Here is a 15,632-nt window from a genome sequence, read left to right as displayed (position 1 = left end):
ATGGTTCTGTAAATGTGAGTAGCTTTATTTCAAACAAAAAAAAACAAAAATAAACAAAAATCGATTAGTTCGTGATATTTCACTGATCGTGAGCCACTTAACAGAACTTGTTGTCGTGGCATTTTCCTCTCACATTCAAGCTAAAAATGACATCACTATTGCGCTAAGTGGAAAGATCTCAAGTCATTTAAATGCCTAAAATACATGTGACACATTATTCGAAAAAAAGTATTACCGAGCATTATCGGAAAAAGATGAGAAAAATAGTTTCTTGAGAAAGGATGGGCGAAATTTTACTTACAATCAACCTATCAAATCTCTCTTATTCTCTCCCTGAACGTCGGTACAATGTACATATATATATATATATATATACACATCTCAGTAACGCAACACGTATATACGAATATGTATACATTGTGCACGCGGGACAAATACAGAAACAAGCTAATGGCAAGATTTTCCGTCTTTGTCCGGAGCGAAGTGGCGGGTATATAGAAAGCTCCCTTCCTCTTGGCAAGCCCCGTTTTCTACTCCCCCTCAGCATCTATCCACCCCCCACCACAAGGGTTTCGGGTAGACGTCGTTGTAGCCAACTATGTATAATGAAAGATATTAACTACAATTTTATATCGAATTACTCCTGAAACACGTTGCGAATTACTTGGGCGGGGGCTGGTTTTATACGGGGCGAACGGCGTCGGGCCGTTTCCTGATTGGCTGGGTCATTAGCGTCGGGTTCAAGGATTGGTCCGTTCCAATTTCTGGTGGGGATCCCGGGGGGCGGGACCGAGGAGGCGGTATGGCCGACTCAGGTCGGAACCTGATGCCCCTGGTTCAGTTTAGCTCAGACGAGGGAGCTCAAAGCATACGTCGTTGCATGCCATCGCCAAGAGCTTGGCCGACCTGACAACGCACAAACGTTTCGTACCGAAGGATGCGTCGAAGTGAAAATTCGCGCGGTTTTTGAGCTTTTTTGTTATCGTTGTTATTTACGAATCCCCCTCCCCCCCCAAACCTCCGTCCTCCCCTCGATTCAGTGTAGATGATCAAGTTTTCCACCGTGCTCGCAAAGACGACGATGTGAACAAACGAGCACGGCAAGTGATTTTTTGGAAAAATATTACGGTTCAAAAAAGAACGTAACGTTATGGTGATTTCAACGAAAGGGAAAAGTGCAGCGAGGAACGGAGGACTCCGCTGATCATAAGTGATTGTTGTTTTTTTTTTTTCATCTGATCGTTGCTTGGTTGATTCGTTTTTTTAATTTCACTTAAACTCAATTTTAACGGTTGTCAGGGAGGAAAAGTGACGCATTGGTGTTGGATTTGATGGGATTGTTGTTGCGTTGAGAAGGATATCGTAGATGCATCGTTGCATGACGAGGACCGATCCTCGCGTCGAGACATTAAGATCGATTATAAAGTGATTAGATACATAGTTGGTGATCAAAGGACGCGAATGAGGAAGGAGAATAAGGAAGAACTCGGAACCGTGTGTGTATTATATGCAGTGACGTGCGTACGTCGGTACGTACGCGGTTAAGTGCCGCGCATGCATAATAGAAAAGTGAGAAATTCACCCTTGTACAGAAAGAGGCACGTAAAGACAGACCAACACAGTGGTAAAACTCGTTGAACGGACGGAGGTTGTATTGTGCGCTTGCACCGGCTCGGTGAATAGGCGCGCTTATATAAAAATTAATTATGAAAAAATGAAAGCGGAAATGGCGGTGAGCGGCGCGGCAGCGGCGGTATACCTCGGTAATTATGTTAAGTGGCCAATTAGCAATTAGCGGAGAAGCTACTAGCGAACACTGTACCGGGCACCTTAATTGCACCTCAGCCGGTTACCAGCACCAAGAGCGCAGGAGCTCGTGTGCCGTTTAAACTATCGTAGTTCCAACAATCTTCAAAGTTGGCGTCCGTCAGGAAACGACCGGCGATCACCCCAGCCGTAGGATAGTTGAGAGGTTGAGTCCGGATCGCCGAAGGAGGATCGATTGGCGAGCTTCCGGGGCGACGAACGATCGGCAAGATTATTTCGCCCAGGTATCGAGGGAGTCCTGCAGGGCTGGCGAGTAGGGACGCTGCGACTTCGGGCGTGCCGAGATCATCACCGGGTGAATCGCGTGCCGTTATGACGGTCCATCACCACCACAATCACCACGTGCCGACCCTGGGTGGCATCAGCGTCGGTGCAGGCAGCCACGGGTTGAACCTTACCGGGATATCCGCAGGACTGGACGCCAGCAGGAGGCTTCAGCAGGACGGTCTCCACCAGAACAGGAACGGGCTCGTCGAGCGGCTCGTCGGAAACGGAATCGAAAGAAGCGGCTTACCTGCCCAGGACAGGAACGGCCTGATCACGGAGAGGAGTCACATCGACAGGATGGGCGATGCTTCGACGACGATGCCGCAGAGGTCCAGGTTCATGATCACCGACATCCTCGCCGGCGCTTCGAGCCCCTCGAGTCCCTCAAGCCTGATCCAGGGTCAGGGACCTCCCGGAAGCCCACCGTCGACACCCCGAGATCTCAGCGTCAGGCATCAGTCCAGATCTTCCCTCAATAACAGCACCCTCGACGAGGACAGCGACGAAAGTCATCACGACGCCGCATCCGTCTCCTCGAACGGTAAGACCTACACTTCGGGTTATACGACAGTGGGTTATCATCCAAAAAGAGAAATTCACACCTCGGTATACGTTGATCCGCGAACTTAACAGTTGGGTATTGATCATCAGTTTAGCATGGACCATGCCAGATCGGAGGTGATAAGAGCGGTTCCACTTTAAGTTACTTTGATCATATTCATGGAATTGAACATCGTCTCTGGGTCCTTTGGTCAAGAGTGAGAGGACAAAGAAATTCAGTTCGTAGTTCGGTTTGAAGATCCGACGCAAGACGATGATGGTGATTCAATTACAAGCCATGATCGTCGGTGAAGAAAACCCGAACGGAACTTCCGAGTCTCAAGTTAGTCTAGGAGTCTGGCATACCACATTCCGTGAGTTTTGAAAACCAAAAAAACGCGCGATCGGAACGAATTTGTCAAGCGACGTGTGGAGTACTATTATTTAGAATTTGAACCGGCCAACTACAACTACAGCGTAGTAGGTCACCCAACCTAACTTCATCAGTCATGATAAGCATCAAACATCACCCAGTAGGTATTGAGTCGGTAATCCAAGAAACCATTATCTAACGTTATGACCAAATGGTTTTGAATGGAGTCCAACGGAGACGCGAGAAAAAGACCCAGAGAATCCTAAAACGAACAAAAGTTTAGGTACGGTGAAACATCTGAGTAGTTTTAGGTGCGGAGAGAATCGGACGGTTTAACTTCCGAGAGTTCGCTTAACACTCTATGACACCGACGACACTGTGGGAAGACTGCAAAGAGTTTGCGCGGAAAAGCGGCTGGAGCAATTACCTTACGACAGCGGGAACTTGTGAGTTGTAGTGAAGTTTTCTTGGTCGTTAATGTGCCCGTGATGACACAGCGATAAAATCTTTTCAACGATGAATAATCACTGGCAGCGTCTTGCTCTCGAGTAGAAATTCATCCGGAGTGAAACTTTCTGAAACCTTCTGTATCATAACGTGTGCCACATGCCCGTTGTGCACCTTGTACCCACTTCGCCTATCCTCACCTCCGATCTCGGATCCATCGCGATTTCGGCCTGAGTCAAGGGCGTCCCCTCGTTTACCTCACAGCCACTCGAGGTGTGTAATTGCGTGCAAACTCACGCCGCCCATGGCATTCAGCGGAGGCAACAATTATCGCCTAAAAAATTATACCGGCGACTGATATATTACACACTGTCCCGATAACCCCAGCGAGCATTTATAATACAGACACCAAGGACGATATTGTATGGTTAATTCTTCCACGCACGTCTTCGAGATACAATTTTCCGGTTTTTAGATGCCTTTCACGATGCATATTGCGTTGCAACTAACTCACGTGTTCAACATCCTTTTGGTAAATGGTCAATCTGCAAATTCTTCTTGTTTCCAAACTTAGTGATTCTAAATTTCAATCTTCTCATCAGAGAAACTTGGGAACACGATGCGAAGCTCTGTTCAGCAGACAGATCGTGCTTCTTACTCCAAGAGTTAGGCCCCATGGACATAAAACGAAGCACATTTCTGAGGAATGGTGTACGTCTCGCCCTTTCTTGTTACCAAGAATAAGTATAACGGTTGATGATCGTGACGATCTGAAACGAGTTTGAAAAAAATCAAGCCTCGTTCAACACCCAAGCTAAAATTGATACCCTTATACAAAACAGTGTAGGGGATAGAGTAGTCGGAACCCATGGAATCGGTGACTGTCATCCATTCACCGTTTGCACACTCCAGATCCCCGAATCCGCACGCGATAATAGACGAATGAATCGAACGACCTGTAAGAAAGATAATAATAAAGTGGTGGCGTTCAGGTTGACCCAATTCATAACCATTAGTTCTCTAATAACGCCCCAGTCTTGCAAGTCCCCCCATATACATACATAATCGGGTTTTATCTCCAAGCATCAAACTTTCGTGCGTTCCAGCTGCTCGGAATCAGGAGCCGTCGGCTAGTGAGATCCGTTTCTCGAAGCATTGAAGCCGGGTTCCGTTTATTGAAAAACAATGATTCGAATCTCGACCATCATGAATTGGAAGTGTATTAATCACATGTAGATATAATAATACGGGTTGACGATAAAAGGACAACATTGCATCGCTGTTCCATAATTGGAGGTGCAACACGAGTAGTCCAACTATGCATGGGTATAATTTTTTTCCGTATCTAATATAACGCGTATCATCATTTAGCCGTTATCTACGCGTAATGCATAACGTGGGAATGATATATCAGACCAGCACTGGCATACATAAGTATTTATGATAGGTATGGGCGACTACGCGACAGCGGAAATTCGGTGTGAGGTGAGCATTGGCGTGCCTGTGTCATTGTACGTCCGTATTTAACGTTTCGGTGTGTAATTACAAGCCATTAGCTTACAGCGATGGCAATGCGTCAACTGATTAGAGAAAACGCGAAATTACAACGACGCAGGAAGACGACTTGTTGAATAATATTTTTATTATTTTCAATGTAACACATATTTCGTACGCGTGTGTGTGTATGGGAGTCTTATACCTACACTGCGAGCCGGTATCTTCGACCTCATATTGTGTGGTATGGTTTCAAACATCATCGCATACGTATTGCCGTTATCCTAGCCTGACCGATCACCTAGGTACCTGTTAAATACCTGTTTCATTGATAACACGCAACACTCTTGCTAAATATAATTGCCAACTAATACTCAACGTTACAATATCGCCGATTGTTATACAACTCTTTACCAATTTTTCCGTCAATTTATTCGACTTTTTCCGCAACGTACATTTATGACAATAATCGTGGCACGTGAATATTATTACGATTATAAATATTTTTTTGCCAACAAAGTCTACGCATTTCTATTTTTTATTTCACATTACTTCACACGTTCGTGACAATTCGCGTAATTTCATGATTGAAACAGTAAGATCAAGTGTTTGATAATTTTCCGCCATAATCGATCAGTTCGGACACTCGATTACGGATGTATATGCGAATCGAGTTCTGAAAGATGAAACAAAAAAGTGACATAAACCTTGCTCGAATTAATGGAAATTTATCGCACTTCGGCGAGACCTCGTTAGTCTGACTGTCGTGTGTTTGTACGAGTAATGGTGTGCTAATTTCATATACTCACTAACATTAGATACATACATGCCGGACTTTAACATGTATTCAGGTTATGCGAAGAGCGATAGCTTGTTCCCGATAGGTTTCAATGTCTCTGTTACTCGGACACGAGCAATATTATAATTATTGCGCACCGCGTAAAAGAAGGTGTACATATTTAAAGTTTAACAAAAAGTATACGAATACCATTTAGTAATGATCATTCGAACCGTGAACGGTCGTTTCATTTCTGTCTCAGAAGACTGGAAATTTTTAAGAAAGGTTACACGAAGCGAGAAAGGATCGTGTACAAAGTATTCACAGGTTGTCCATCAAATGAATAAAGTTTATGAGAAGCATTTGTTGATTTTCATTAAAATGTGTAAATTACAACGTATCACTAACGAGCAAGAATAGAAATCTCTCTAATACCGATTTATTTATTAATTGGTACAAACAATACTTCCGGTGGTTTTTTAAACATTCGTTTCTCTCTTCCTAACTTTTGACGGAGTCTAAGTGTTCAAAAAGTATGAAAAAGTGGAAAGCATATTTTCGTAAAAAAAAGCAACAAAATGTTTTAAAGAAAAAAAAAATAAATAAATAATGTTTCAACGATTCGGCAAAGCACACGAATAACCACCGGCAGACAAGGCGTGAAATAATTTCGTCAAAAATTTTGACATCTGTTGCCGACACAGGGAGTGAGGAAAGGAGGCCTGCACATGGTACAAAACGAGGTCTAGCTACTGTAGCGAAACTTGCAGCGACAATCGCTAATCCGAAATGAGATCTAAACGGTTGCCGATCATTTCCGGTCTCGGGATTAACACCGGCGAAGTCAGTTGGCAGTTTTGAGGCGTGAAGCACCCCGACAATCGGTTCAACAATGCGAGGTGAAGGGAACCCGGTTTTCGATCGGTGCACTCGGCAGGCCTGTCAACAATGAATCCGTATAAGCGGATTAGGTTCGACGTTCGGTTTGTGAAGGAGAACCAGAGTTGGGTATTTTCACGCGTTCCATTCCTGCGCGTTCGGATCAACAGCCTGCTGCACATGCTTTTTCGCTTTTCACTTAGAAACCAAGTTTTCATCTTGGTAGCACATTTTTAACTACAAACTTTGAGATTTGTGATTTTTCTTAACAAACGCAAGCAAAGTAAATGTCATTGTAGACTTATACAGGCATTAAAAACGTCATGCTGGTATTGGGAGAAAATAGCCAGGCAATTCGATTCAAGATGGTATTGACTACGAATTAAACAGAGTATCGATACCGCAAAAAAAAAAGAGCTAGGCTCATTATTGACACTGGAACGAAGATATGGATCTTGGATACAATATCTGTATACTTTCACAGATTCTACACGTTTCGCTCATTCGAAAACTTTCCCATGTAGATTTAGTCTAATATGCACCGATTCATAATTAATTCTTCATTGTTTCGTCAAAGTTGTTCAATTCAGTTGTTTCACAAACTGACTTTGCGTTGCAATAACGAAAAAAGGATCGACGATAGTGCAAAATGGTTGCGCGTACCTCGTCTTTTTATAATTCCAACAATATTCGAACAGTTATTGAAACGATACCTGTTTTACTAAATTTTTTTGGTTACTGTAACGAATCAAATCTTTCTCAGTGTGTATAGTTTCAAATTCATCACCCTCTGTGAAACTGTGCTATAAAAGTAAGGCCACTTGTAGTTGACTGCACGAGGTGCAGGGGTCTCTAAGAGCCTATAAGAGGCTTTAGGAGAGAAAATCTCGTTACGCAGGCGTCAAGAGCCGACAATATCTCGACGAATCCCGACGCGGACGCAATGCGACGGACTGGATTATTCCTGATCTCTATAATACATATCACTGTTTAGATCCTTGGGATTTCTACTACGAAAAATAATTATGGTACTTGAGTTACAAAAGTTTCAAGAGCATTAAAAAGCTAATCTGCTCACACATATATACGAAAAAAAGTAACCGTCATTACACAGGATATAGTGTTGAAACACGGAATTATTACTGTATCAAACTATCAACATCAGAGAAATCACATCTTTTTTTTTTTTTTTTTTTTTACTAACAATCCATATTGCCTACCCGATTCTGATGATCAGTAGGTAATTTTATTTGTAAACGATATTTATGTACATATCCACAAATCGTTCGGATAAGTTGAAATGTTTCATAACAATAACGAATTTTCACCGAATCGTGTGTAAGTTTGACATATTTATATGTTAAAAATATCATACATTTTAGATATTGTTTTGCCGCATGATAAGCTCAAGATAAAATCTGTCAGAGACGATTTGTCAGCGATTCGTTTGTGAAATAAAATGACTTATTTTTCGTTAGAATCAGACGGACTCTACGAATTGTTCTGCGTGAAAAATCACTACGATAATATGTATTCTCTGATGTTGTGAATAAAAAAAAAAAAAGTATTTACAGTCAAGATTTGGTGTTTGAATGATTTTTTTCCGCTCCCGAATTGCAAAAGTTCGATAAAAATAAGTTCAATTTTCTCAGCTTCGGTCCTACTTAAAATCAAAATAAAAAAAAAAAAAAATAATAAAAAACATATGTTTCGAATTTATTACTTCGATACATTTTTCATCCAATTATAGGTTTAGTCTAATCTTTGAAGTTGCCGAAATGAAACATAATCAGTGAGTTCTTTGATTCCATAAAAGACGTGAGAGTGATTTCAGGACTTTACGATTTCCAAAGTTTATATTCCGAGGTTGAAATATGGATAAAATAGAAGAGATTTACGATTTTCATCATACCTGTAGACGCATAAGAAAGAAATATAGAATGGAGCGCTTTCGCGGTTGCGAAATGTAGGTATTAGGGCTCTTCGTCAAAACTGTCGAATATATAAAGAGGGCTAATGAAAGCTTTGCAGGTACGCCGTACGAGGTCGTTGCTCACTTTGGGATTGGCTAACACGAGTTTTGCGTGACAAAAAGGCTTTACGTGATTATACAGAAGCGGTAGGTACCACCAAAAACGTCGCGAGAGAACCCTTCGACTTCCGCTCGTTTTAAGAGGCTCCGCCTTACCCCGTTTCGCCTCCTAGTTGTTTCGATTATTCAAGCCGTCGGTTCCCTGATACGATTTTGATCGTCCCCAACACACGCGTGATGTGACTGCAAACCGACTCGAGAATATTCATATCCCAAGCATGTATAATACACATTATATAACGTATAAATCCGGGAGCGAAAAAACCGTTCCCGTTTCTGCCGCATGACGGCAATCTTCTTTCCCCGATCTGCCGAAACCTCCGATTCCCCGTTTCGATGTAAAATATCGAACCGTTGCTATACTCGGAGACTTTGACGTATTTCAACTATCACTGCCTAACTGAGAGAAATTTTTAGTTACGGTTCAAGTCTATTATTGTAATTTGAATAGGAAAATTTAATCTCTACGCTCTCCGATGTATCGAACGAATTATCCCGATGTAAAATCAACAATCGTGATAACAGCTGACGATAAATTATGGAAAAATAGTCCGCAACTTTTACAAGTCCTGAAAATATATTTCTCCTTGTGCGGAAGAAAATAATCTGCTTTCCAAAAGAAAGAAAGGAAAAAAAAAAAAAAAAAAAACATCCAAAACACTTGCAAAAATTTGATTCAATTCAAGTCGAAATCAAAGCGACGATATTTTCTCAACTTCTTTCGAGTTCTCTTTATTCCTGAAATTTTATTCCAACTCGCCGGTCGCTGAAACAGAGAAATAAAATTCCGCGAGTAAGATTGATAACCAGCGTTGTTTGAAAGGTTGAAAAAAACAAAAGGGTCGAACGAGCGCTGCGTTACCGACCTAATGATTAACGAACCCTTAATTGCGGGACGTATTGCATGTTACATTACGATACTCAAGTTGAAATACGTCGAGTCTAATTCAATCGCGACAAAAAAAAAAAAAATAAAGAATGAAATTCTCAAGAGCAGTTCGTTCCTCGATTCACGACCGACGATCGGAGGGGGAAATCAGGGCAAAGAGTCAAGAATCTTCCGCGCCTTAAGTGGGAAGAAAAAAAGGTAAGGAAGCGAAGGGGAGGGCGAAATGAGGAAGAAAACAGAGAGAGAGAGAGAGCGAGAGAGAGAAATGTGGCAAAAGAATAGAAGAAATAGGGGCGAAGGGGGAAGAAAAAAAAGAGGGGGGGGGGGGGGGGGGGGTGATAGAGATGAAGTAGAAAAAAAAAAAACGGAAACAAAACGAAACGAAACAAAAGAACTCCACGGAAAACAAATGAGCGGCGACTAAGTGGCTCTGCTGGCACTTAAGGGAGAAAAAACTTAATTCGGTAAGGAATCGAGTTTGTCGCCGTAATCTCGTTCCGTTTGAATTATTAACCGCCAGCAGCGTCTGAATACACACACACACACACACGAGGTATGTGAAACAAGCCAATGTGTTGGTACAGGTGCTGGGCACTTACGAATGATTTAATACGTACATTTGAATTTCGTTGATTTTTTCGAACCGCACTGAAAGAAATTTTTAGTTCCGGTTACCGCTCGGTCCTTAACTATTTTTATTTTTTACCACAATAGAAAAACATAGTTCTAGGTACAGAATGAAAATTAGTTTTCTAACTGTTACCAGAAAGCCTGGTATGCGTTACTTCTTGCGACTGTTGCGAAAATTTAATGCTTGTGAAACAATAAATTGACGTTAAAGCCTTATTTAACTAAAAAAGTAGAGTAAACCGAAGAAACTGATTTTGCGTCGCAATTACCAAAAAAGGATCGACAATGGCGCAAAAACGGTTAGGTGTATCTCGTTTTTCGTAATTCAAACAATATTCAAACAGTTTTTTTAACGATATCTGTTTTACTCAATTTTTCTAGTTACTATAAAAAATGAAATTTTTCTCAGTGCGGTAATCGGTTGGATTGACTAATGAGGAAAAGCATCTGGGATTCAATGAGGCCGGAATTATTCTTCGGAAAAAGCTTGAATCTCAGGATAATGGAAGTTTAGGTTATTTATCCAATTTTAATTTTTCTACACAAATCGTGCTGACTTGGAAATTAATCGTTGCTTTAGTTATCAGTTAATCGGAAAGAAATGTCGAGAAAAATTCTCAAAGTATGAAGAAACTTCTTCGACAATGTCACAAACGAGTTTTGATGTAGGATTCAGATTTTGAAATCTCACTTCACGATATTTAAACCGTGAGCTGGTTTCGTTGGATTGAAATTAATGCGGGTGAAAAATGTTTTATCCACTTTTTTGACCGCTGTTCATTTACATCGTGAACGTGCAGAAGCTTGGAAGAGGCGATGGCAATTAAATAAATAGAAGTATATGAAAACTCGATGCCCAGCGTGAGGAATTCTTGTAATTGAAACTTGAGCAGGCGAAACCTCATCTCGCAGGTATATAACATTCGATACGTTAGTCATGGCACGGAATCTGCATTTACTTACTCGGTCGTTTTTTTATGTTTTTTTTTTCTTTTTTTCTCTTCTTTTTTTTGCATCAATAGGTACTTCGTTCTAATTTGCTCTAGGATTTCAGCCGATCGCTGAACTAGTTACGTAAAGTATAATAAAGTCGTTTAAGGATCTCCGTATCACGCGATATTCAATATATGTATTATACTTGTAAGGGAACACCGATACGCATTAATTAATGCCCCCGTATAATATTGTATTGTAGCACAAAGTAATCCCGATTGAGTTACGCCACATAGTGTGATTATGCAAGAACGCAGCTGAGGAATGGATAGGAAATAAGTCGTAAAAGATGAATCGAACGTTGATTTGAGGAAACAAATGCAAATGGGGAATTGCCTCCAGTCGGTTACGTTGTGCGAATACACATCGTTTGGAGCTGAAAGCTTCGATGAATTTTTATGAACGAAACGTTTTTTGTATTATGGAATAAACGTGGGACGGGGTTGAAATTTCGAATTTGAAAAGTTACGAAATCGGCTAATTCCGAATTATTTGACGGTGAAACTTCAAGTAAGAAATCAAACTTTTACGAAACGACAAAGTTTCGAACGGTCGGTAAGCCGACGGCTCAGAGTTCCGAAATGCTAAATTCCGAAAATTCAAGTTGCGATAGAGCAAATCTCCGAAATTTAAAGTTACGATATACTCAGAGAAATTTTTAGTTTCGGTTACCGCTCAGTCCTTCAGTATTTTCATTTTTTACCACAATCAAAAAATATAGTTCCAGGTACGAAATGAAAGTTAGTTTTCTAGCTGTTACCAAAAAGTCTTCCTCATTACGATCAGTGTGACTATATTTTCTCGTAACTGCTGCGAAAATTTAATGCTCGTTCAACAATAAATTGACGTTAAAGCCTTGTTTAAATAAAAAAGTAGAGTAAGCCGAACAAACTGATTTTGCGTTGCAATTACTAAAAGAGGATCGACAATAGCGCAAAATGGTTAGGCGTGCTTCGTTTTTCGTAATTTGTAAATCGTAACGATACCTGTTTTACTGAATCTTTCTAGTTAATGTAAAAAATGAAATTTTTCTCAGTGTAGAGCGAAATTCCGAAATATAAAGTTTCGACGGAGTAAAATTCCGAAAATTAAAATATCCCCACACAGCGTGGTTTACTCAACGAGTGGGTGTAAAAAATCAGAAAAACCGAAAATCGGAATAACCAGGATTCCAGACGTGAAAACATGGAAAATCCAAAACGAAGATAAATCAAAGTGCAGAAATTTCACCCAGCCAGAAATTCACACAACTAAAAATCTTCGATCATTAGGAATTTCAATGTTTCAGATTGTGAAATTTTCTCATTCTCACACTTTCGGACCTTTGAGCGTCGGATTTCGTACTATTCGAAACTTTGCTGTTTCGTCAAAGTTCGATTTATTCACTTTAACTTTCGCCGTGAGATAATTCGGAATTCGGCGCTTTCGGAACTTTTCAAATTCGTAATTTCAACCCTGCCCCGTAAAGTGTCGACATAAACAGAATAATATCGAGTGATATCTCGCATAATTCATTCGCCTAGCTTCGCAGGGGTTTTAGTGGGTTAAGTTGGTGACACTGGGACACAATACGCCTCTCGGGATAATTTTCAAGGGGTCAGATTGAGACCCCCGACGACCCTTGCGACCCGCTTCACCCCAGGGATCAACACCGTCTGCAATACAAATGTGTGTATATATAACCATTGTAAGTGGATACGTGATTCCCGCGATCGTTTTTGGGTCTCGCCAAATATATTTGTACGTAGCTTTGGTTCTGAGAAGTTACCACTTCGGTCGCTTTTTGTTGTTACAATTTCTCTCTCTTTTTTTTTTTTTTTAATATTCGAAATGTAGTTGGAATTTTATAAATGGACAATTTTTGCACATATTTTTTCGTTTTTGAGGCATTTTTTATTAACAATATTCGTGGACGAAAATGAAAACGAGATTCGCTAAAATCGACTGGATTGTTAGTGCCGATAACAAAAAAAAATAAAAAAAAAAAAACATAGCCGCTGCAGGGTTGAAACTACTACTATAATTCTATGATAATCAGTGGACTGAAAATACATTTTTATCAATTTTGTATTAATTCGATTTCATATCATTTCTAACCTGGAATAATTTTAACCCTGTTTATATTTGTTATTTCTTCAAATTAATTTCACGGTAGAAAAATTGAATATGACGTTAGACACACTTTTTTAGAAAAACAATCTAAACGAATGTTTAAAAAAAAAAAAAACAGAAATACATATACCGAAGATCGACCAAAAAATCAAATTTATGTTCGTATTTTTCGCAAAAAAGTGCACACGCATCGTTAATAAAAGCAAAACTGCAGGGGATCAATTTAAAAATTCGGAGGAAATAAGAATAAAATTTTTTTTTCATGTAATCTCTTAGTTATTTTGTCCAATCTATTGAGATATACCTAAAATTGAAAAGCCTGTATTATAAACAGGATATACAAAAAAAAAAAAAATAGTTGGAATAATTTTTATAAAGTCGAGAAGACAAATTAAAAAATTCTCGAACGAAAGAAGTTCATCGAGCAAAAAAAATGATTCTGTGTTCAAGAAAGGCGAATGAAAAATGAATTCCCACGGTTGAGATTGGAGAAAAGCAAATTTTTCGAATGAAAAAAATACGCTAGGTGCAACGCAATGTGAAGCTGGGAGCTTTTGCGAAACTTTGATACCACACACATTGAAATTTTCAATTTTACGATCCGTCATGTTGCAGCAGCAGCAGCAGCGGCACGCGAATTCCCGCGGTGTAGGAACACATCCGCGACGAAGCATGCGACCAGGTAGCCGCCATGATGGCATTAATTGCACCGCATATAATTGCTTAATAAACATCCTGTTAATCACGATTTTATACACGGTATATACCTAAAGCCGCCGCACGAAACCCGCCGGCATAATAACGCGCACCGTGGCACTGCAATATAAATAAGAAGTGATGTAATTTTTACCTTTTCCTTTTTCTTTTTTATATTTGTTATTATTAAAGGCTAAGAAAAACCCAATATAACGCTTCTAAGATTTTTATTCCATCAAACGCGTTACTACGCCGAGAAAAATTTCATTTGTTACAGTAACTAGAAAAATTGAGCAAAACAGGTATCGTTGAAAAAACTGTTTGAATATTGTTTGAATTACGAAAAACGAGGCACGCCTAACCATTTTGCGCTATTGTCGATCCTTTTTTGGTAATTGCTACGCAAAATCAATTTGTAAGGTTTACTCAACTTTTTTAGTCAAACAAGGCTTTAACGTCAATTTAACGTTGCGCGAGCATTGAGTTTTCGCAACAGTTGCGAGAAAATATAGCAACAACGATCGTAATGAGAAAGAATAGTAACGGATACAAGACTTTCCGGTGACAGAAAGTAAAAAATGAAAGTAAAAAATGAAAATAGTTAAGGACTGAGCGGTAACCGGAACTAAAAATTTCTCTCACAATCAGTGCAGGTTTGGAAAGTAATTAAACAGGCTTAAGGAGGGGGTGAAAATTTCGGATCGTAAGAACGTTCTCAGGTTCAAAAATGCCTCTCATCGGCAATGAGGTATAAAAATCCAGACTCGCGTACTCGGGGTACGACATGTCCGACTCTGCATCGTTCCATCCCTAGGGAGGCGTGTAACCCCTAAAGAGACGTAAAGAGCCGTTATCGGAGGCTCATCGGTTGGAACGGGGTGGTCGACGGCGTATTTTTCGCGGAGGAGGTTAGGGGTTGACGGTGAGGTCAGGGTGGCCGAGAGATTGGGTATTCGGAGGGTGAAAAGGCGCGGGAGGAAGGAGAGAAAAGGAGAGGGAGGAGAAAAACAGAGAGAGGTCGCAAAGCTCCCGAGGACGACGGATGGACCGATTGAGTTATACCCGACGAAAGAGGCGAAAGCGCGGGCTCTTAGCCGCGTTTGATCGGCCAGATTCGCTTGAACGGTTCGCCACGGTCGCCATTTTACAAAATGGCCGCCTTTATCCCCCGAGGAACTCGATCTTCAGCCACGAAAGAGGGGCGAGAGGAAGAGAAGCGCGAGGTACGGCAGGGAGGGGGATGGAAACTAAATTCAGTATGTGATACACTTATTGTCGGGGAGCCGGAGAGAGACTCCGAGACTTCCAACCGTGTTCTTTTTGAGAAAGCTAAGACACTTTCAAGACGTTAGGAGGGAAAAAGTTTTACCCAACTTTTCGCTCTCTTCGGCTAGAGCTAGCTTTTGCTGGCAACGTTCACAAGCTACGGAGTAACGCGAGACGTGAATTTAACCTCGGGGAGGGGGTGGAAAAAGCTTCGGCTGTGGCCTCAAGTTCCACCTCAGTTCCTATGCAACACCAGACGAGAGTAGAAAGTATTTTTCAAAACATTTTTAATTTCCTATGCAGCTTTTCTTTGTCCTCGTTGAATCGCGTGTACGGTCGAAAAATCTAC

The 15,632-nt window shown here is 40.8% G+C and overlaps 2 protein-coding genes across 2 annotated transcripts in view; one reads left to right on the top strand and one right to left on the bottom strand.

The window, feature by feature from the left end:
- Positions 1-15,632, bottom strand: part of LOC124293909 — a 153,509-nt gene that overhangs the window by 76,282 nt on the left and 61,595 nt on the right. The window lies entirely within an intron of this gene.
- LOC107227283 (homeobox protein B-H1) overlaps positions 852-15,632 on the top strand; it is a 41,874-nt gene continuing 27,093 nt past the window's right edge. Inside the window, exon 1 of the mRNA XM_046736852.1 lies at positions 852-2,635. Coding sequence (XP_046592808.1) covers positions 2,140-2,635 — 496 coding nt within the window. The 5' untranslated portion in view covers positions 852-2,139. The remainder of the gene's footprint in view (positions 2,636-15,632) is intronic.

The sequence above is a fragment of the Neodiprion lecontei genome, chromosome 4 (assembly GCF_021901455.1).
Source record: "Neodiprion lecontei isolate iyNeoLeco1 chromosome 4, iyNeoLeco1.1, whole genome shotgun sequence".
NCBI lineage: Eukaryota > Metazoa > Arthropoda > Insecta > Hymenoptera > Diprionidae > Neodiprion > Neodiprion lecontei.
Note: the sequence above shows the minus strand (reverse complement) of the source record. Positions and strands in the feature narration are given on the sequence as shown.